The sequence below is a fragment of the Glycine soja genome, chromosome 9 (assembly GCF_004193775.1).
Source record: "Glycine soja cultivar W05 chromosome 9, ASM419377v2, whole genome shotgun sequence".
NCBI classification, from domain to species: Eukaryota; Viridiplantae; Streptophyta; class Magnoliopsida; order Fabales; family Fabaceae; genus Glycine; species Glycine soja.
Window position 1 is genome coordinate 31,132,761 of NC_041010.1, and position 23,517 is coordinate 31,156,277.

At 32.9% G+C, this 23,517-nt stretch overlaps 2 protein-coding genes and 1 pseudogene across 3 annotated transcripts; 2 read left to right on the forward strand and 1 right to left on the reverse strand.

Moving 5' to 3' along the window:
* Window positions 1-3,895: 3,895 nt before the first annotated feature.
* LOC114368029 lies at window positions 3,896-10,607 on the forward strand (annotated as a pseudogene).
* An 890-nt stretch (window positions 10,608-11,497) lies between these two features.
* LOC114368028 (heat shock protein 83) lies at window positions 11,498-14,959 on the reverse strand. Its single transcript, XM_028325360.1, has 4 exons — window positions 14,746-14,959; window positions 14,154-14,295; window positions 13,765-14,045; window positions 11,498-13,275 (listed from the first exon to the last, which is right to left on the reverse strand). Exons 1-4 carry the CDS (start codon window positions 14,866-14,868, stop codon window positions 11,722-11,724), a joined length of 2,100 nt encoding a protein of 699 aa, XP_028181161.1. The 5' UTR covers window positions 14,869-14,959; the 3' UTR covers window positions 11,498-11,721.
* Window positions 14,960-16,087: 1,128 nt separating this feature from the next.
* Window positions 16,088-23,369, forward strand: LOC114368031 (glutaminyl-peptide cyclotransferase-like). Of its 2 annotated transcripts, XM_028325362.1 has the most exons (11): window positions 16,089-16,535; window positions 17,236-17,292; window positions 18,557-18,592; window positions 18,783-18,847; window positions 19,926-19,989; window positions 20,621-20,738; window positions 20,896-20,993; window positions 21,146-21,216; window positions 21,541-21,568; window positions 21,821-21,875; window positions 22,785-23,369. In XM_028325362.1, exons 1-11 carry the CDS (start codon window positions 16,284-16,286, stop codon window positions 22,898-22,900), a joined length of 960 nt encoding a protein of 319 aa, XP_028181163.1. In that variant the 5' UTR covers window positions 16,089-16,283; the 3' UTR covers window positions 22,901-23,369. The 2 variants fall into 2 exon arrangements, with proteins under 2 accessions (XP_028181164.1, XP_028181163.1); XM_028325363.1 differs by lacking the exon at window positions 21,541-21,568 and having other exon boundaries at window positions 16,088-16,535; window positions 22,785-22,832.
* Window positions 23,370-23,517: the final 148 nt, after the last annotated feature.

The window sequence follows — 23,517 nt, forward strand, 5'->3', positions numbered from 1 at the left end:
ATTGTCCGAAGCCATCCTCATACCATACCAAATGGCCCATAATTCAGCTACCAAAACATTAATTACAGTTACCAAGCCTTCTTGAATAAGTTTGGATAAAATCACCTTCCAAAAACATAGTTATTTTCATGATAATTACTAACTCTAACATTATAATATATTATCCAGTAACTAATCAATGATGGCCATCAACACGATCAAGGTGGATGACAGTTCAAGATCCCATTTTTAGAGATGCTAAATAAATATTTAATTTATATAAATATTAAAATTAAAATAAGTTGTTGGTCTTGGCGGTAGTAGACTCAATTTTCTTGTATTCAAGTAGTAGATAGATAATCCGTATAAACAACATGATAAAAAATTATTAAAAATAAATATTTTATATGATTTTCTTAAAATATATAAAATTTTAGTAATACATGCAAAATGCTTTTTCTTCATACATATATATGCAAAATACTAAGAATTGTTCATATAATATTAGTTAAATAATTAAGCATAATTGATTTATAAAAAGTTGTTATTATTTCAGTTTTTTTTCTATTTATTTAGGAGTATAATACATAAATTGAAGAATAAAATTAATGTCATTGTTTATATTATTTGCTTTTATTTTAATATATTTTTTATTATTTATCTATATTTACAATAAGTGTATAGAACATTTAGATATTGAGTGAAGATAAAAATGCAAGTATAAAATAATAATTAATATTATATTGCATTTATAAATGAACAGATTGACAAAATGAAATATTTTTAAGAGTAGACATATAAAAATATAAAATGACGAGAATATATTTTTTTTATGATTAAACGACGAGAGTATAAGATACCTGATACTGATTTTCAATATGTATGCTATGTTTTTTAATAAAAAAAATATTTATGAATTTCTTGATTAGTGTCTTTTATTTAAGACCCTCCATTAGTAGAATCCTTAAGTTCCTAGTGATGTTTTATATTTTGATTTAAAAAAATCAATAATTTATTTTAATATTTTATAAAAATTATTAAATATTTTTTTATGGAAAAAATGGGAAAAACCTCCCGCGAGAACTAAAAATCCTGTGGAAACACGGTTGAAGAAATTTCCACCATACTGACGTTACATAATAAAGAAGGCATAGACGACAAATAAAAATTATTTAATGTGTTGAAAACGTAAAACGTATTTAGTATTTTTATCTAATAAATAACGTGATTTTTAAGAAAACACTATATAAAGGTTCAAAATTATTCTTTAAATGATTATACAAAGACAATAATTAATAATAGAACTGTTGATACACTTTTTAACCTTTTTTACTGATTAAAATTTATTATTAATAATAAAATTGTCAACATAACTTCTTAAATTAGAAATTAAATCAATGTTATCAAAATTAATTTGCGTCATTGGACAAATCAACCGAATCAGAAACCTTAAGTTGATTGTTAAATGAAAATAGGAGGTACCTGGAAGTGCAAGACAGTCTGTTGCTTATCCAGTGAGAATAATTTCTCATTATATTCTAGACGAACTAATTTGTTAGTTTAAAAAATGGTTAAATTTTTTAATTTAGGCACTAAATTTAACATTTTAATGTCATTTTAGTTTATAAGTTTAATCATTTATTATAATTTTGGTCCATGAATTCAATTATGTATTGTCATTTGGGTCATTGAAAATATTTTTAATTTTTTAATTAAGTCTCATATTGTATGTAAATTATTAGTATATTCATTATCATATTTTCTCAATTTTATTCTTTATTTTTCATACTTTTCACCTTCTTTTTACCAATTTTATCATTTAAATTATACTATAAACGAAAAATTAATTTATGAGTGATTACATAACAATAGTTAACTGCTAAATTCAGACATTACTAACAAGATTCTATAAATGCTCTAAACAATATCTTCTATCCAAATCAAATTATTATCTTATATGCTATTATTTTTTTGTAGAATATTATATTTATTAATTCATTAATTAATCTATTTTATAGAATAACATGATCATAAAATGATAGTTACAAAAACTTGAGAATCACAAAAGGAAGATAAATAAAAGTATTACAATCATTTCTTTATGTACTCTTTTATATTTTCCTATTTTTTCATTCTTTGCCATTTTCACATCATTCTTTTAAGAGTTGGATATTAGAGGACATGATGACCTGTTGGTAGCACATGAAACAAATGTTATTTTTCATTTTGTTGACCACCTTTGGAATGTAGAGTGAAAAAAATTTAAAAATAAAAGAGGTGTAAGTGAGATGGGTGATATATGATCCATGCGATCAAAGTGAAAGAATCAAACATATAAAAAAAATTAAACAACAAAAGTTATTTTCATGAACTATTAGTGTAAGTTATACATAGGCATCAAAGAATTTTAAATGTAATGGTTAGTTGAAAGTGTTGAAGAAGTTATTTGAAAAATTTTAATTAAACAAAATATAACTTTTTTAAAAAATTAGACAATGTTTATTAAGAAAAAATAATTTTTAAAGATTTTCTTATGTTATTTTCCTATTAAAATTGATGTTTCAGTTAAATAGATGACAAATTTTACATATAAGTGGTGGATGTGTAAGGTCATGTATCTAGGTTTTGCATGTTGCACGGGGTGTTTTAGTTAAATAAATGACAAACTTTGCATGGCCACCTTCTCTCTCTTGCTCCCATAGATGGCCAAAGTAGTGATGACCAACGAAGAGTTATTTAACTTGGTTTTGCATGTTGAAGTGAGTGTTGGGTTGCGACGGTGGTGGTGAAAGAGAGGTTGTGGTCTACAATGGCGAGGAAGGAGTAAACCAGATCTATCATTTTGGTAGAGAAGAGGGGAAAGAGAAAAAGGTAAAACAATATAATGGAAAAGAAGAAAAATAAAGTAAAAAGAACAAAAATAGATAACCAATCTCATTCATTCATTTTTTATTAGTAAATTAGACTGTTGATAAAACTTTCGGACTCTGCCTAAGCTGTTTTACTTACGCAAGGTAGACACAGACATCATTAAAAATGTATTTGTTTCATCACCTTAATGTTCTTTGAGGTCAATGACACAACTCATGCAAGAGATATGAATTGGCCTCAACATGCATAGGAATATGTATTACTTGAAAAACATACATACATTAAACTCATGTCATCTTATAAATTTTAATACTTATATTTTATACTCTATTTGTTCCTTTTTATCTGTTTTTTTATGACTCCTATGAATGCATGAAATTGAAAGAAAATTGAAGGAAAATATTAAAAAATTAACGTAGATTTCACATCTCTACCACATAACTTTAATTTAAATATTTCTTCTCAATTCTCATTCATTCCTTTACATTCATACAACCAAACTCATTTTTAAGGTTATTATATAAAAATCAAGAAATACACTAATTTTTCTCAATTATAATAAAATAGTTCCAGAATTTCTTACTTTTTTTTTCTCTTTCGATTTTACATAATTAATTAAAAAAATAAGAGATAAGTAAAGATATACTTGATATAAAAACAATTAATGTAATCTTAAACTTTGCAAATGATAAATAAATAAAATATTTTCTAAAAAATTAAACAAATAAAAAAGAACGAAGCTATAGTAGTTGATATAAATATGTGTTTGTAGTATAAAAATTATTTTACATTATTATCTAATTATAAAATTATCATATATAATAAATTTAATGTCTATTAAATAATTATTTTAAGAATATACCTTCGTATCTAATTGATTTGTTGATTTTGCAGTGTAGTGTTTTTTTTAAATTGACGACAAATACAAATTAAACTCATATTTTAAAGTGTTGTATTAAGTGTACTATGTACTACTATATTTTTAATTTTTAATATTTAATAATATTTCTCTTCATAAATAAAAGCATCAGTGCCGCACCAGTGCACCTAACATTTGTTCTTACATAAATTTGCCATACGTTTCGCCACAAATCCCGCATTTAACTCTCTCTCTAAAATCTTTGAAAATGGTATCCAAAAACCCGAACCCGCCCGAGGGATTCTACTTGGATCCTAGTGGTGGCATGGCTCTTCCGGGGAAGCCTCCCTTCGCTTCCGTCTCCGCCGCTGCCGCCGCCGCGAACTCGTCGGAGGACGCCGCCAAGAAGATCCGCAAGCCCTACACCATCACAAAGTCAAGGGAGAACTGGACCGAACCCGAACACGACAAGTTCCTCGAAGCAATTCAACTGTAATCATGTTCGCTCCTTTTTTTTTTTTAATTTATCTTTTAATTTTTGTTTGCTTATGAAAATTCGGTAATTGAGGTTAGGAGTTCGGTTGAAGCATTGGTTAGTTGAATTTTAGTACTCGGTGACGGTTCTGTGAGTTGCATGAGCTGAATTGTGTGCGAGAGTGGGGGATTTAGGGTTTGGGGGATAGGTTTGGTGGGGGTGGAATTGGGGTTGATGTTTTATGAGGGTGAATGTGTTGGAATGGAAATGGTGAATGGATAGGGTAAATTTGATTTTTTATGCTGAGTTGACGTGGTCAAAGCAATGGGGAATTGAGGGCGTGCTTGGTGTGATAAATGTTTTATGTTTGTAGTTTTTGTGTTTAGCTATAATGTTACGTTTTTTTTTTTTTTTTTGCTTTCCATTTTCAATGATTTTATGCACGCATGTTTGGAAATAAAAAAAAATTATTAGTGAAATTAGGAGAAAAATAGAAAACAACGTGAAAACAAGTAGCACTTTGGTAGTCATTAGTTAAATAATGAAATGAAAAGAATACATTTTTTAAAACCGAACTGGCTCATAAGTGTCCCATTGCTAATTTTAGCATGGTTTCTTGTTAGGACTTAGAAATGATGAAGATTGTGAAAGAGAGAATATCAGAAATGATCTTGATTGAGAGCCAGTTTCTTATTCTTTTTGAAATTTTTTTGGTTAGATGCTGGAATTGATATTATTTATTTCTTCTTTATGGTGTCAAATTATCACTATTGGTTCAAACCCTGTCTGGCATACAAGCCACGTTGAAGGAGTTGAATTTGAGGTATCAATTAGATAAGTGGTAGAGCGAGGATCTTAATTCTTAAACAAGGTTGGAATGTCCATTATCAAGGAGAGAGAATGGGGATTGGGGACATTAGGACAATGCTCAATAGTTTTAATACTAGAACAGTAGAACTAGAATTGCACTAAAAATTAAGGTTGATTCAACTGGTAAATTCTATTCCACATATATTGTAATCCTTTGATTGCTTCGATTACAATTATGGTTGGGTTTAACCAGTCAAAGACGGCTTTTTGCTTCCCTTCTGACCAGACCTGACTCCCAAATACGGACCAGCTGGACTAATTGGATTAAGCTGTTTGAACTATTTACTATTTTCATTCTCATCCTTCCACAATGAAAAACTTCTTTTTCCTTACAATGGTCAATAAATTGGAAAGAATAGGTGCATATAGGCCCAGAGACATTGGCAATCACAACTGGAAAAAGAAAATAGAGCGGAAAAATGAAAACAATAATTGGAATAATTAATCTAAAGAGCATTTAGTATGTTAAGAAGATTTCCTACACCAATAATGCCTATATTTTGACAATATGTTTCTCTCCATGGGATTGTAGGATCATGGTAAACATATTATTTGTTCATGATACGACACAATGACCTAAAGCCAGTTTTTTTTTGGTGAATGACCTAAAGCCAGGTTAGTGTAGATTCCTCTTAGTTTAATTTTATATGATCATATTAGGAACGTTATTACCTCTCTCTGTAGAAGAAAATATTATAGTAATTAGAAATAGGAAATATATAGGTGAAAGACAAGAACTCCACTTTTTTTTTTAAAAAAAAGGGAGGAGCTAGTGAGCCAAAGTGACTAAAAATGCAAAGCTATGTAAGCCTTTTGCCTTCCACTCTTTCAGTAATAGAACTTCCCTTGAAACATCTATTAGGTCACCAGTGAGAAAACCATATACAAAATTAACAACAAAAAATTTAAAGGTTGAGAAACACCCTTGGAAATGTGGGCATTTTTCTTTAACCAAAATACTCTTAAAAGTATCATGCTTTTCATTTTAAATTTTGGTAATAACTTGAGAATGTTGTAAATCATTACATTATTATGGTGGAGAGCTTCATTGAGAATGAGAGGTCAAGACTCAATTCCTTTCCCTTACAAGGAATCTGGTGTTTCAAATTAAAGCTAGTGTTTGTTTCTCCCCTTTCTTGACCTTGGGGTCTCTATTTGCCACTATCCTCACATTGTTTTGTTCCTTCATTTCTTTTTTCAGGTTTGACCGTGACTGGAAAAAGATTGAAGCATTTGTTGGATCAAAGAGTGTTATACAGGTAATTCTAATTGAACAAAAAAACTTTCTTTGCCTGAAGTGCAGAATTATCTTTAGTATTTCTCAATTTAAGTCTAGATATTTCATTTTAGTCTGCTCCTTGAAAGTATCCATTCTCTCATTTTCTTGTTAAAATTGTTTTTGTTCTTGATGTTTTGGGAGGGAAGTCAACAGAGCCATGGCAAGAAAAGGGGTATTCACTAATTAAAATCAGTTCAGCTATCATCTGGTAGGAGGAAATCCATGATGTCTGAATGTGGTTAATCAATTAATTGGTCATGTAGTTTTCAAATTTTGCCGGTGGAACTATATCTTGCTGGAAATGAAATGCCAATAGGTCTTATGCCCCCACCCCCCAAAAAGAAATGATGTGTCATTCAACCACATTCTCCTTGAGTCGCCATATCTTTCTCACTGGCTTATTGTGCTCTGCTGCTCTAGTAGGGATGATTTGTTGATTCCCTCGTCCATTTAATAAAAAGGTTGTATCTTTTATAAGGAAAAAATAAACCTAATAGGATAATACCCATTTTAGCCCACTGCTAGTTTTTTTTAGGCAAGGTGCTTCAATTTAAAATTTGAGGTATATAACATGAGTTTCATGTTCATTCTATACAATGCAAGCTGTTGCATTGTGATGTTATTGTGCTTTCTGCTACTTTATTGTAGAGCTCTTGTCAAACAAATTGTTTGTTCCATAAATGTTAGGCTTAAATATTAATACTATGGGTACTTTCTCTCTTATTGCAGTCACTTTGGGATCTAGGTTAATATATACAACATTTTATTTTTAATCCTTTATTATTAAATTATTATTAGATGTTTGTAACCATCATTTATATCATACTTTGTTATTCTCTGAAAAAAAATTGACCAACCAACTATACTAAAAGCTTAGGTGTTAGATGCAGATCCAGGAATGGTTTTTGTAATCTTTAGCATGCTTCCGCATGTGAGAGCAGAACACGGGCAAAGCATCACAAAAGTTTTTATAAAGAACCAACTGCACTAAAATTTTATACAGTTACTCTGTTAGGTACAGAGTAAGGAATGGTTTTGCTTCTGACATGAAAATAAGTCATTTTGATATGTGGAATTTTAAATCCACTTAAAAATTGAATGCCTCTTTCAATTCCTCACCCCAACACACTGTAATCTAGTTTAAGGACTAATGATAATTTCTACTCACTTTGTAGATACGTAGTCATGCACAGAAATACTTTCTAAAAGTTCAGAAGAGTGGGACAAGTGAACATCTTCCACCACCCAGGCCTAAAAGAAAAGCTGCCCATCCATATCCTCAAAAAGCTTCCAAAAATGGTCATAATCTTTCACCATTTCTTTTTTAGTCAATTTAAGTGCATTTATATCTGATATTTTATAATTGATATCTGGCAGCTCCTGTACTCTCACAAGTATCCGGACGTTTTCAGTCTTCATCTGCTTTGCTTGAACCTGGATACATCTCAAAGAATGATGCCCCACCAATGCTTAAAACTCCTATTATGAACACCGTGTCATCATCCTGGTCAAACAACACCTTGCAAACTGTCAATTTATCTCCTGGTATCAAATGCTACAATTTTCTTTACCTTAAATTTTGCTTATAGTGATCCTGGAATTTTGTTAATGAAAAGTAGACATAGTTTATTGAAGATACTTGTTGCCAAAAAATTAAAAGATACTAACTACTTTCTTGTGTTTGCAACATTATATGTTTATTGCAGTGAAAAAAGTGAATAATCCTTGTAGTAGCGGTGAAAGTACTCCTAAAGTGCGGCCGGTTGGTGAATCTAATGGTCAAGGGAATAAAATCCATCCATTGAGAGGCAAGGTTTTAGTGGTTTTCCTTAATAGTTCATGTTGATTTTCTTTGATAGTTACATGCATGCATGACAAGTTTACTGAGTGTTGTTATGAATATACTTTGTGCTCAGTGTGTACTTTACTCCAGTTGTATATCAAAAAAAAAAAAAAACTACACTATGTGGGGTTGAAGTAACTTGATTTTCAATCTTGGACATTGATGTTGATATGATTGTCTTATGCACCAAAATTTTCACTTGAACTTTGATATAACTGACTTGCTGAAAATTATAGGCTGTCAGCTTTTATTCGAATTCAACTGTACTCTATAAATAATGCTGAAAATTTTTGTATATTGCTGATATGTTTGGTACCTTCAATTTATTTTTTGCATTTGATGGAATCCTGTCCCAGACATATCATTTTAAAATTTATGTGCTTTACGGATGAAAAGGTCGAGTGTAATCTTTTTGTGACTCATTTCCTCCCGTATTCATCATGTCCTGAAAGTTGTTTGAGTAGCTTTCTACAAACTCCCACTTTGACCCACTTACAAAATTCCTTATAAAAAATCATCTTTTTTTTCTTGTGATGAAGTTTCCTTTTTTAAGTATTAAAGATTTTTTATATTTATTGTTGTCTTGATATTTTAATTAGTAGTTTAATGTTCTTTTTCTTAGTGCAGTTCTTCCAGATTTTACTGAGGTATACGGCTTCATTGGCAGTTTGTTTGACCCAAATGCAACTGAGCATCTGCAGAAACTAAAAAAGATGGACCGTATAGATGTTGAGACGGTATGTATCTGTTCTTTCACTCCAATATTTGCTGTTCTGTTCAGCTAGATTGGATTCTGTTATAGATACTTTGTAGCAAATTGGTTTTTAATATGCATCAAGCCATTGATGGCTACTCCTTAGGTTGACATTAAAGCTTGATTTGAACCTGACTTATTATTGAGTTATGTCTACTACAATTGTATAAATGACTTTACGCTCGTCCAAAAGTACTTACAAATGTATGTCCTTGTCTGTTTTTAGGTGCTACTGTTAATGAGAAACCTGTCCATCAATTTAACTAGCCCAGATTTTGAGCATCATGTAAGTATTCATGCTCTGACCTTTAGATTGCTATAAATATCTAGCATGTCATGCTGAGTAATTGCCTGCCCTGTATAAGCACCATTAGAGTTCATTTTGGTAAAGTGTTATCTTGTTTCAGTTTTTACTGCCCATATCATTTGGAGTAAGATTTTCATGGTTGCTTCTGTTGCAAGACATGTTATCCTGTATCCTATATATTTTTCTTCTTCTCTCCTATTAGTGGATTTCTTTTTATCATCTCAGCAAAGGAAACAAAAGAGAATTTAGAAACAATTATCATCAGCCAGAGAAATTTTTTTTTATCAATAGCAGTTGCGTGTTAATTCCAATGTTTTTTATGTTTGTTGGCCTGGTGTAAGATACATGGCATGCCATTGTCTAGTGCCATGTCTATAGCATTTCATTTCTCATCCTACTACCAATGTCCTTTTATTCATTTTGTCCTTGAGCTTAGCTCCATCAAGAAACATCAAACTCGGAGGCTATTATTAATCATCATTTAACTCAAACTCAGCACATTTTTTTCCCTCCATACTTCAACTGAATCTTGTATTTTCTATTACATATGAAGGTTTTGACTTCAATGCTTCTTTTGTTTGATGGATGCATTTGTTTGCTATCATTACTGTTTAAAACAAAACAAACAGACACATTTCACAAAACTGTATGTTCAGATGGTATATTGGTGTTTAAAAAATCTGTGACTAGCATGGCTTGTGGAGTTAATAAGCTGAAAAGACAATCCCAATTGAATCTTTTAGAGGAAAGAAGGAACTTGATATATGAGGTCATCCTCTTTATTAATGTACATGCATCATAATTCATACAGAGAAAGCTGCTTTCATCATATGAGGTTGAACCAGAGAGAGATAATAACTATCAACGCGGATAGATAGACCCATGCACGAGAGCAGTTGAAGAGTGCTAATGGGATGGAGGCAGAAAATGGCTTCATTTTCCACCAATTGGATGCAGTCAGGGTGCTATTATTTTCGATTATGTGATAAAGATACTGATGGTCATGTCAAGGCAACAACAAACTGAAGACGCTCGAGTCACAGCTAATTTTTATTCTGCTCTAGATTTTACTGCTGTTGCTCGTCATCTTAGCTATGCAAATCATTTAATTTGAATAATTTATTATGATACCGTGTATATATGAATCTACTATTAAAAAGAAAATAATAATGTGAGATTGTATAATTACTTCCTAGTTCTGTGTAGGTCTGTACAGAACCTAATAATTGTGTATTAAAATTCACCAAAAATCAAAATATTTGGTAGCAAGAATATTATATTCTATTTTTGTGTAGGTCTGTACCTAAATTTGTGTATTAAATTCAGACAAACATCTAACAGTTGGAAGCAAGAATATTATATTCCTTGTCTGTGGAATCTTATTGAATATATACCCAGCTTAAAAATGTTATGGGCACTGGATATGGAAATGAATCAATCATAACGAGTTAAGAACATAAGCTACTAACCTTGATGAACAACTGAGATTGGTGCACTTTTTTCAGTTTTTCTTTTAGTTAAGAGTTGTTTTAATAACCGGTGATTTATAAAAAAACGGTGAAATTAGCTTTAGCTTTCTTGAGCATATTTGTAATAATAATTTATGATCGATAAGAATCTATTGATAAAGAAATAAATATATTTAGAAGTTTTCCCAAGTGGAACTCAGTTGAAGAATTAAATTTCGTTGTATTTCAAATTTCTCGAAATTTTTAAATGCCTCTATTCAAACACAATTATAGGATTGGCGGTAATGGAGCATTTAGGAGTTTTATTGAATCCGATCATTGGGAATTAAAAGTAATAATCCTGGAGATGTCGAAATTTTTAAGCTAGCCCGTTAACTCATAAGTCTCTAACCTGATTCTTGTAAACTACATTTGTTAGAAAGCCGTCTTGGATTCTGAAGGTTTTTTTTTTTTTTTTTTCAGTTCTTTAGTATTACTTCAGCAGTAGTTAGTTGGCTTTACAAGTATCTAAATAACTGCGGTATTGGATAGTAGGTTCAACTATATTCAATTGCAGCAGTGAGCAAAAACTCCACTCTTCTTTTATACTCTCTGTTTTACTTTCTCAGTCGAATATTGAATTTGGCTTTAATATAGTATCATTGCATAAATTCGGTGCAACATAGCAATAAATTATATTTGCGATAGAAGTGCATTGACTACATAGCATAAATTCGTTGCATTTTTATATTTGCATTCGTAGAAGCGCATTGACTACATTCCTTAGAAAGAAGGTATACGAGGCAAAGTCAGAGGTAGAAAACACTTGCTCTTTTTCAATGATGTATATTCATAACGATCACTGACAAAATAGGTAGATGCAATACACAGACACATTTTCACATCACAAAAGTTAAAAAGAAAACCCAATATATTTCAAAAAACAAAACAAGGAAGATAAAGACTTATGCATCCTGTACCATTTAACAGACTAAATCGTACGATCCACAATTCATTAACACAACACCTTTGGCATTTAGTCCACTTCCTCCATCTTGCTCTCCTCAGCACCGTCCTCTTCCAACGGGGGCATATCAACATCATCTCCGCCATTGTCATCCTCATCGATGCTAAGTCCCAGCTTCAACATCCTGTGTATCCTCGAAGCAAATGTGTTGGGATCATCAAGGCTGAAACCTGAAGTCAAAAGGGCAGTCTCAAAGAGAAGCAACACAAGGTCCTTAACAGACTTGTCATTCTTATCAGCTTCAGCCCTCTTCCTCAACTCCTCCATGATACCATTGTCAGGGTTGATCTCCATCGTCTTCTTGCTAGACATGTAGCCACTCATGCTGCTGTCTCTCAGAGCCTGTGCCTTCATGATCCTCTCCATGTTTGCACTCCATCCATATTCACCAGTCACCAAACAGCAAGGGGAATCAACAATTCTGTCAGAGACAACAACCTTCTCCACTTTGTCTCCCAGAATGTCCTTGATGACCTTGCAGAGTTCATCAAATGACTTCTTCTTCTCCTCTTTCTTCTTTTTCTCTTCCTCAGTCTCATCATCTAGCTTCAACCCTTCCTTTGTAGCTGAAACCAATTTCTTGCCATCGTACTCCTTGAGTTGTCCAACAGCATATTCATCAATTGCATCCACCATGAAAAGAACTTCATAGCCCTTCTTCTTGAGTCTCTCCAAGAAGGGAGAGTTCTCCACTGCCTTCTTGCTCTCTCCTGTGATGTAGTAAATGTCCTTCTGACCCTCCTTCATCCGTGTAACGTAGTCCTTCAAGCTTGTCATTTCATCTCCGCTCTTTGTCGAGTGGTATCTGAGCAAATCAGCCAACTTGGACCTGTTCTGACTATCCTCGTGGATACCCAACTTCAAATTCTTCGAAAAAGCATCATAGAACTTGTTGTAATCTTCCTTGTTCTCCGCAATTTCATTGAACATCTCAATGCACTTCTTCACGAGATTCTTCCTGATCACCTTCAGGATCTTGTTTTGTTGCAGCATCTCACGAGAGATGTTGAGCGGCAAGTCATCGGAGTCAACAACACCTTTCACAAATCCAAGGTACTCAGGAATGAGCTCCTCACAATTGTCCATTATAAACACCCTCCTGACATAAAGCTTGATGTTGTTCATCTTCTTCCTGGTGTCAAACAAATCAAAGGGTGCCCTCTTCGGGACAAAGAGGATGGCCTTGAACTCAAGCTGGCCCTCCACAGAGAAATGCTTCACAGCCAAGTGCTCTTCCCAGTCATTGGTGAGGCTCTTGTAGAAAGAAGCGTATTCATCCTTGGTGATCTCTTCTGGCTTTCGCAGCCAAATTGGTTTCTGCTTGTTGATGAGTTGCCACTCATGAGACACCTCCTTGATCTTCTTCTTTTTCTTGGAATCCTTCTCCTTCTCCTCGTCAACATCCTCAATGTCTCCTTCTTCCTCCTTCTTGGGTTCATCATCTTCATCATCGCTGATCTCTTTCTCGGTTGTCTTCTCAGTCCAAAGGTAAATAGGATAACTAATGAATTCAGAGTGCTTCTTCACAAGATCCTTGATTCTCCTCTCCTCCAAGTACTCCAACTGTTCACAATCCAAGACATAATATTATTAATCAAGGAGAAGTTTGATACAAACTAAAAAAGAAAAAAAGTCCATTCTCACAAAAATAACAAAATGGATCAAGTGAAAAGCTAAAATGTTCTTTTTCTCCCAATTCTCCCAACTAAATAACGACATGGACATGGGTCAAGTACAAAAACAGGTTTTTCCGCAAAACAGAATTTTCAACAAAATACTATGGATCATTTTTTTATTATAAAAAACAGCAAAATAAGGTCACAAAAATGGGTCTAGTAAAAAAGAAAAGTTCAATTTTTCAATATGGTAATAACGGGACGAGTAAAAGTTACCAAAATTCCAATAAATAAGATAAACCACTTGAATTGAAAGCTCATTTTACAACAAAACATGGGTGGACAAAAAAAAAAACACTCAAATTTCTCAACATAAAATACCCATTTTTCCACAAAACAACAAATTGAGTTTTGAGCTTAACATTCAAGACTATACCTGATCTTCCTTGAGGAAGAGGGTGATCTTGGTTCCCCTTCCGAGTTGCTCGCCATCAGTGTCCCTAGTAACAGTGAAAGAGCCACCAGCCTGAGACTCCCAAATGTACTGTTCATCATCATTGTGCTTGGTGGTAACAATGACCTTCTCTGCAACAAGGTAAGCAGAGTAGAACCCCACACCGAACTGCCCTATCATGCTGACATCAGCACCGGCCTGCAACGCCTCCATGAACTCCTTGGTCCCGGACCTCGCAATGGTACCCAAGTTGTTCACCAAATCTACAAATAACACAACACCGTTAGAGAAACATAACCTAAAACATGTTCCTTCCAAATCAACATTTTCGAAACTCCGAACACATGCTCATTAATGTAACGAAGAATTACCTGCTTTGGTCATTCCAATGCCGCTGTCAATAATGGAAAGAGTCTTGTTATCCTTGTCAGGCACAAGACGAATGAAGAGCTCTGGCTGAGCATCGAGCTTGCTCTTGTCGGTTAAGCTCTCGAATCGAATCTTATCCAAAGCCTACATTTAGCCAAACAAAAACAATTCCAAACACCGTTAGAATGAAGAACAATGGCGGATAGTACATTAGTTAACACTTAACATGTTAGAATGAAGAGCTTGTTGAATTTTTAAAAATCGCGCCTTTCAAGGATTAACTTGAAAGGCACAATTTTTAAGAATAGGCTACTATTTTTGTCTTCTTCTCTAACCAAAATGCAACTACCACCTAATAAATTTTTTATTCCAAAGGTCATGTGAGAATTAAACTGACCAAATCAATTCAGTGTTCTAGAATCAAACTAACCAAACAATAATGTTCGAACAACATAGTATAACCAAAGCCACATTCATTAAAAACACGCGATTGATTTCATGTGCCATATAACTGATGAACTTTTATTCGAGTCATAAAAAAAGAAAAAAACAGGGACTACGAAGAGTGAGTGAGTGATAACAAAAGAGGCTTACATCAGAAGCATTGCTGATGAGTTCACGCAAGAAAATCTCCTTGTTGCTGTAGAATGTGTTGATGATGAGACTTAGAAGTTGGTTGATCTCAGCCTGGAAAGCGAAGGTTTCAGCGTCCGCCATTGAAGCTCAAAAAGGATATAACTGCAGAGAACGAACGAAGAATTGTACAGAGTGAATTGCAGAGAATCGAAGTTGTTGTAGGTAGAGAAAGAAGGAGGAGAGGTTTATATAGGAATGGGAATGCATGAGAACAAGTGGTGTACAACAACGGGTTCTGGATTGTTCTACGTCTCTCTGGACTCTGTTTTCTTTATCTTTTTTTGAATGAAACGCGTGGCGTGGGACAAACGGTGTCGTTTTGGTTTTTGAGTTTTCGCGGCAAGGTATCGCGAACTTTCCAAGGAGACGGTTGGGTTTTGCGCTCTAGAATGTTCCTTCTCTCTCTCCCGCTCACAAGGACAACCTGACACATCTCCAACAATAACGGTTAGATTAATTAGAATTTTTTGACGGCTAGATTAGATTAGAGATAACTAAAACAAAAAACTATGACTATATATGATAAACATTTTGCCAACTGTTAACACTTAACAAATAATTTTGGCTTCAAATCTTAAATATTTATTTTATATGCGTGAAAGTTAATTACGAACATGGTAAATATTTAATTTTATTTAATATTTGGTACACACCAATAACAAATTAGAAAATAATAGGATATAATATTAATTTTATTTAAATGAAAATGTATTATTTCATTAAAATTACACATAATTTAAAAACAATCTTTAAATTTATTTTTATAAATTATGAAAAATATATAACGTTAACTAAATTATATAATTATATTTTTATTTATACGGTTATTGTTCTTAAAATCTTAAATAAACTATATAATTATATTATTATTCAAATAATTTTCTTTGAAAAACATTTTGAATAAAAATAGTAATAATTTACTTGAATATTTTATTCAGTAATATAATTTGAATTTATATGTTAAATTATATAGGCTAACTTGTAATTTTGTCTCTATAATTTAAAATGTCTTTTTTATTTTAAAATTAAAATATTTAGTTCTTTATTTTTTAAAATAAATAATTTTGATGTTTTTGCTAGGAATTTAAAATTATCGAACTATAAAGATATTTATATCTCCTAAAAAAAAGACTGGTTCTATATTAAAACATGAGTACTGAGTAATTATTAAAAAATACAATAAAATATAGTATTTGATAGTTAAATATTACTAGTTGCTGATAAAAAAAAATATTACTAGTTGTTTGGAGAAAAAGAAAAAGACATCCGTAGGTTATATACGTAACGTGAGGGATCTAATCTAACAGTAACAGATGCTCACTAATATCACCCGATTCACCCAAGTAACCCTTCAGCAACCCGAATCCAGAAAAGACAAGGACACTGCTGGCGCATGTTAGCACCATCGCTGACCTGTCACGACCAATACGTGTTATCGTGCGCCGCCTCTCTCTCTCTCTCGCGCGTTCTCTCTTCCATGAAGAACCATTTCTTCCATGGGAACCAAATCGCTGAAACGGAGACCTCGTGAGTCGCAGAACCCTCCCATGGCCGCCGTGGCCCCTCCGCGGCGCAAGCCTCGATCATACGCCAAGGCCTCCGTAGTTCTCTCCGTTCTTCTCGTTGTCTCCGTCATCGCTCTCTTGGTCCTTTCGTCGAACAAGTTGCGTGCGTTCCAACGCGGGGTTTCCTATGAGACGATCACTGTCGTCAACGTTTTCCCTCACGACCCTCAAGCCTTCACCCAGGTCAACCTTTTTTTTTTTTTTCCTTTTCGTTGCTTGAGTTAATGGGCAGTTTGATTCGTGACAGTGTTGACTTTTGTTTGTGTAGCTTTAGTCCCCGAGAGATTTAATTTTGTTTGTGTCAATTGTTATGGAATTCCATAATTTTATTATGCATGACAATCTATGATTGGATTACAGTGTAAAAGTTACACTTTGTATTCTAACTAAATTCTAATGAAACTAATCTGTATAGATGCCCACTTTTGGTGACCAAAGCAACCCCACTAGGACTGAATTGGATACGAGTCCTCTTGAAAAATGCCATAAGGATAGGGGAAATAATAAATTGTAAGTTTTATTAGAAATTAAAGGGCTACTTGCCTACTTGTAAGTATAGTGGATATCCAGTTGAATTTGACAGAAATTGTTGGCTTTTGCACAGAACGAATATAAGAAATGATATAAAAGCAAGATTAAATTCAGTTTTAGAAGGCAGAACCAAGAACTTTCTTGGATGCTGGCTCTATGATATGTAGCACATAGTCTTCCTGGAAATTGTGAATATTAAGCTTTATGCTGAGGAGAGAGAGAGAGAGAGTTTGTGAAATTATTAAAGTGTGCCCTGCTTTGTAATGATGAAATGCAAGATGTTGATTTGGGTATTATTTGATTTGTCACTCATGGAGAAGAAAAATGGCTCTGTCTCTTGTTGTAATTTCAGGGCCTTGTTTATGATAGAAATGACACCTTATTTGAGTCAACTGGTCTTTATGGGAAGGTAATATTACTCATCTTTTCCTCCATTTCCTTTTTCTTTCTCTGTTTTTTAAAATTATTTTTATTGGCTTTTTGCCTTCCATTTTTCTAATTCACAGTCGTATTGTGATGAGAAGTTTTGTGTATTCTTGAATTTTAAAGCATCAGTCACCTGCCATCATTTACCTCAATTTGTTCAAAAATAATTATAAAATTTACTTGAGGGTTATTCTTGATGCACTGCTATAGTTTGCTACCTTGTAACCTGGTGATCATGGGTTTCCACAGAAGCCATAACCTTCTTCCTCTTAGAACAAGGCTTTGCACATCTGCTCCTTCCCATACCCTACAATGATAAGAGACTTGAGCACTGGGACACCCTTTAATGATCATAGGATTTGATTGGGAATGTATAATATTCTTATAAATTTAACATCTGACTGTCCCTTGTGCATGTTGGAGAGGTTAGTTAACTAGAGTCTCTTTTGCTTTTCTAGTTTGCTCACCTTTCTTCAGATTCTGTTAAAAGAATTAGGACTCTTTACTCTGGGTGTTTGCTCATGTAAACCCATCTGGAAATCCATAGCTCCCCTTGGGTCAAATCCTTTGTCTGAACTGTTGTTCTTAACAGGATTAACACTAATGACTTGCTACTGAAGCACAGGCCTCTTCATGGTTGTTGCGTGCGTTCCCATAATTAGAACTCAGATAATAGTAGTAGAAGTGAATGGAATGGTGCTGGAAAACTTCTTTTATTAAATTAATATTGAATGAATGGTGACTACAGGAACAAAGGAAGACTCCTCTCCAAGCCAATGATCCCTTCCCTAGCTCAGAAGACCAGCTGTCATGTAGTTTTCTAAATAATGCCCCCTCCTCCAGACACCCTATTTATATCTCTAATCATCAATCCTAACTTATTACATAAATGGCCTATATAATAATAAAAATACCCTACCCAACTGTTCTTCCTCCTGGAATAAACCTTCAACACCCTATCCACCTCCCTAACAGTGGTCTCCCATTATGTGTAAAATGTGCTGTTTTACATTAGAAACCAGGGCTATCTCTTCTTGCACTGTATTGCTGTGGGTTTTCATTGGAGTACAGTTGTCATCTAATGGATAAGAAGTGTTTTCAACTTTCAAGTTTAATATATTGTAAATTTTTTATAAATCACGATTTATTTTCTAATTGCATTCTAATCTTTGTTTTCCTAGAGATGAAACTAATATTGTTTTAATGTGAAATATTGGATTTAACCTTTTAATTATTTGTTGTTTCAGTCATCTGTTCGTAAAGTTGCTCTTCATACTGGGAAGGTACATATAGACCTGTTTCTTGAACTCTTCCAAGAACTTGTAGTAGTACCTAGTTTATTTGGATCTCCAATTACTCTACATTATAAATATATATGTTAGTGTTCATATCAATGTAGCTTGTTCATTATGTTTTGTATAGTATTGGAAACTATTGTAAATTTCATATATTTGTTATTTGTGCTGCATGTAGGTTGAGGATGTGCAGAAGATGGATAGTTCATTATTTGGGGAAGGTTTAACTCTCCTCAATAATAGGTGAGGCAAATTATGTTGCATTTTATTTTATTTTCTTAATTTTCCTATGTAGATTACTAAACATAAATGTTGGTCAATGTTCTATGAAGCACAGACACCTTTTTTGTTCGCCGTGTCGGATATGTTTTCAACACCAACACACCCCGAAACTTGTTTGACACTTCTTATTAGGTGCCTAATTTAAAAATTATTTTTGTTAGCTTGAATACTTAAGCTGTCACCTTTACACAACTCATACGCTTGAAAAAACATAGGAGATTGGTTTAAAAAGATGAATATACCATTAATTTAGATATTTTGTTATATGTTACTCATTTTATTTCATTAGAGTCTCTATGTTTGTGTGTATGTGGTGTCCCGGGGTCCTAGATTTTAGAGATTAGTTGTGTCGAAGTGTGCGTGTCTGTGTCATAGTCCGTGCTTCATAGGTCATGTTGCCAACAAATTAGGAGATGGAAAAGAGAGGGAAGACAGGACTTTGTCTTTAATATTTTGACATTTCCTTCTACCTTCTAAATAGCTTCTACTGCATCAATAGAAACACAGAATAAAAGGACTGTACAATATCTTTAGACCACTTGAGAATTGAGACTTTCTTGGAGCCATATTAAATTGTGTTGAAATTAAGGGCTGAAAAATACAGTTTCATATTGCTTGCTACTAAATGTCAATTGCTGATGGCATTCTCATTAGCAGTGGGCCCCTGCAGGAGTAGAAGAGAATGTGGCTGTGCTGAGTTTTCATGGTGTTTTTTTGTGATAATAAATGAATTACTGAACAAGTGACTTTCTATCTTTTAGTTTCTATTGATTTTGAAAGTAATCAGTAATACTTCTAAAACACCATGTATTTTGAGTTAGACATGAAAGCTGCACAGTGACTACCTAGTTTTCTCATTTCTGAGTTGTCATTTCTTCTGGATGTTGTAGGGGATGTTTAATTTAATTCTATCCTTGTATAATGTATTCTTTTTTAGTCCAAACACTTGTGATTGAGACATTATTGATTGAGTTATTTTCACCCTGACATTTGATGTTTGGATTTAGTCTAATACATTTATCCATTGCACTTTTTGTAGGCTGTTCCAAGTAACTTGGTTGCAGAAAGCTGGTTTCATATACAACCCAAAAAATTTAAGAAAGGTTTGTTGCTTTACCTTCCCCCTCGTATAATTTTTGTCTTTGTCTGGTTTGAATAATTCCTACTGCTTTGATTCAATGAGACTGAAGGAAAATGGCAGCATAATTAAACTATAGGAGATTTGCAATCTTTCTTTTCTATTCTGCTTAATTATAAAAATATATTCTCCTCAAATTTTATACTGTATAATCTTACATGTCATTTCATTTTAATTTTTAGTTTTATTACTATCTTGAACTAATTTGCTTCGTGGCACCTACAATTTGAAAATCTTTAAACATTGATGCTAGAAGTTAAAAGTTTGATTATATGGCAATATAAGTGATTTCAGCTGACTTTATCTGATTAAAAATCATCTGAGGTGCAGAATGTATGTTATAACTTCGTAGGTTGGCATCATTAAAAAAATTGAATTTTTATACAAGCTGGTTGGGTGTAATAAAAGCGGTGTGTCGTCCTAGAGTTGGTCCCCATGGTGTTGTTTACATGGAATGGTTTTACTGATATCAATCTTGTTTTTGTGGTGTTTCATTATCATTCCTGAGATGCTAGCAGTGATGTGGGGTGAATGCCCAAAGTGCCTGTTAACATAGCTAGCCAGATCTCTAACAGCTTATTTTGCAATTTCTGTAGATAGGGACATTTAATCATGCTATGAAAGATGGTTGGGGTCTGGCAACTGATGGAAAAGTCTTGTTTGGAAGTGATGGTAGTTCAACATTGTATCAAATTGATCCTCAAACATTTAAAGGTTTGTCTGTCCATTGAAGTTCTATTCCTTTCCTTTCACCATTTATGTGCAAAGCCCCATTCCTAAACCTTTTTGGGTCGTCCTGCTTTCAAACTTGACAATGCTTTGTGTTTGCTTTGAATTTAGATGAAACTTAACACTGCTCTCTTTTCTGTAGCTTTATCAAAACAAGTTGTCCACTATAAGGGTCATCAAGTACACAATCTCAATGAATTGGAATACATAAATGGTGAAGTTTGGGCAAATGTTTTTATGGTATGTCTTTGTGTGATCAATTATGATTTTAGTTGGAGAAAATATATCTCTCTTCCCAAAAATTCTAATTTTAGTTATGTATGCATGATGACTATCTCCCAAGGTTCTCTGTTAGGCTGGATTTTGTTTGAGGTTGATATTTATTTGTGTAGACTGACTGCATTGTAAGAATCTCTCCCAGTGATGGCAATGTTCTTGGATGGATTCTCCTCCAAAATTTAAGGTGTGGCTACTTTTTCCTTCTCTATATGAAAACTAATTTCTTAGTGCTAATGTGCATGTTAATGATAATAAGAGAAGTAAATCACAAGTTGGTTCTTTGAAGATTAGTAGACACCAAATTGGTCCTTGATAATTTTCATTCATTGCATGACATCAATTTGGTGCCAGTAAATGATAACTTTTGGATTATTTTGATGCCAAAAAGTTATCATTTGAGGACCACATACATTGATTATAATCTTTTGAGGAGCAAATCAGGGGTTTACTCTAGTAATTATCTTTGTTCCTTTTTTGCTTAAAGTTACATTTCATCTATAATGTGCAGGAAAGAACTTATCAAAGCTGGGAACAATGTAAGGAGCCGGTACCTTTTGATATCTAGAGATTAGATGTTTGTCCTGATATTCAGTCTGTGTGTGTGTGTGTGTGTGTGTATATATATATATATATATATATATATGTTGCATTTTATAGCGAAGCTATAGTTTAAAAACAGGATAAAAACAAGCTGTTTTAAACTTTGAATCATCTTTTTTAATTCCTGTTTCAAGATCAAATAGTCATTAGTAGTTGTTGCACTTATGTTTAGCTCTTTTATATTTTAGGATATTGATGTTTTGAATGGGATAGCTTGGGATGGTGAGCAGAAGCGGATATTTGGTAAGATCCAGTCTTCTTATTTATTAAATTGTTAATTTGAAAATTATTATTCAGGCATATTATTTCCACTCCACCCCTCTGTGATTTTTCATTTTAAACTATTAATATTAGGCATGACATCTGATGATAATAGGGGTCAAAATGGAAGTGATTTTACTGCAAAATCCTACTATTAGTGTTTGGATTTCAGTTGAAAAAGTTCGAAGGCATGGTTTTGTAGTTACCAACTGAAATAGATGCTAACAACACTTATTTGTTAGTTGCTGAAATTTATTGAGAGCTACACAATTATGTGGGTTCTACTTGCTAATGAGTTTCATACAGGATTTCCTTATTATTAATAAATTTTAGTCAATAGTAGAGAGTGTGTGGGAAATTGTGTGTTCCTACTTCCTAGCACTCTTCTTGTGTTAAAAAATATGTTATTAGCACTCCTCATCATGTGAAATCCAATTATCCAAACAAACACTATATGTTTTACTTGAATATGTTAAAAGTGGTATACTTAGTTCAACAGACCTATATTATATATAAAAGAAATTGTCTAGCATTTTTTCCATGTAAACTCTAATATTTTGCCATATGGATTTTTTAACTGTAATTTGGCGAGAACTGATACTGTTTAATTGTACTATTAATGCTTCTTAAAATAACAAGACCACTGTGCATCTTATTTATTACGTTTTATCTCTTTCTTGCTTACTTAAAGTGTATCCCTCTTTTTATTTCACCACGTTACTCTTATTACATTTATTTATTTTTTCTCTTATCTTTTTTTTATTTCTCTCAAAATATACACTTAAAATGTGAAAAAATAGTTTCCTAAAATTTATTTAGGATTACATTTTGCTTTAAGAATCAATTATTAACAACTCAAATAAGTTGATGTAACATATGTTTTGCTTTCAGTGACTGGAAAACTGTGGCCAAAGCTGTATGAAATCAAGGTTTCTCCAGTAAACAAACCAATTGAAGAAGGGATCATTGAGCAGCTTTGTTTGCGTAACCCTTTCAAATTTCCATGATTGATTTTTTCTGTTCCTGCTCTAATTTCTTAAATCCACTTGGGAATGCGCAGCTGAACTGAGTTTTTGGCATGGTATTATGACATGATCATTTTGAGAAGATATTCAGTTGGTAGAATGCTACCTACCCTATGATGCCCTATGATGCCCTCTATGATGCCCTACCCTTTATAGTATCATTCTTCTGTAGCAGGTCAAGAATTTTAATTAATTAAATACACTAAGGGAGAGATCAATCAATCTTTTTTGTATGATGATGGTTGATTTTGTAAGTAACCGGGCAATTTGAGATGTTATGTGTTGCAAAAGGATGGAAATTCAACCAAAACAGAAAGAATGGATAGCTTTATTAGTTCAATTTGAGGTGGCATAACAATTTAAGACTTGGTTCACCGAATAGAGACGTGTAGATATAATATTCAGTACATTGTATTAGGAATTTGGGGGATTTTTCTCCCTGTCCCCGCAATCCTCAGTGGTCCCGAAATTAAAAAAAATATATTAATTTTAAATTTTAATAAAAGTAAATTTAAAAAAGATTGTTATTGTTTTGTTACTTGATGTGTTGTATCAGTATAAGTAATTATGTGTGCATTAAATGATTAAGTTTATTAAAA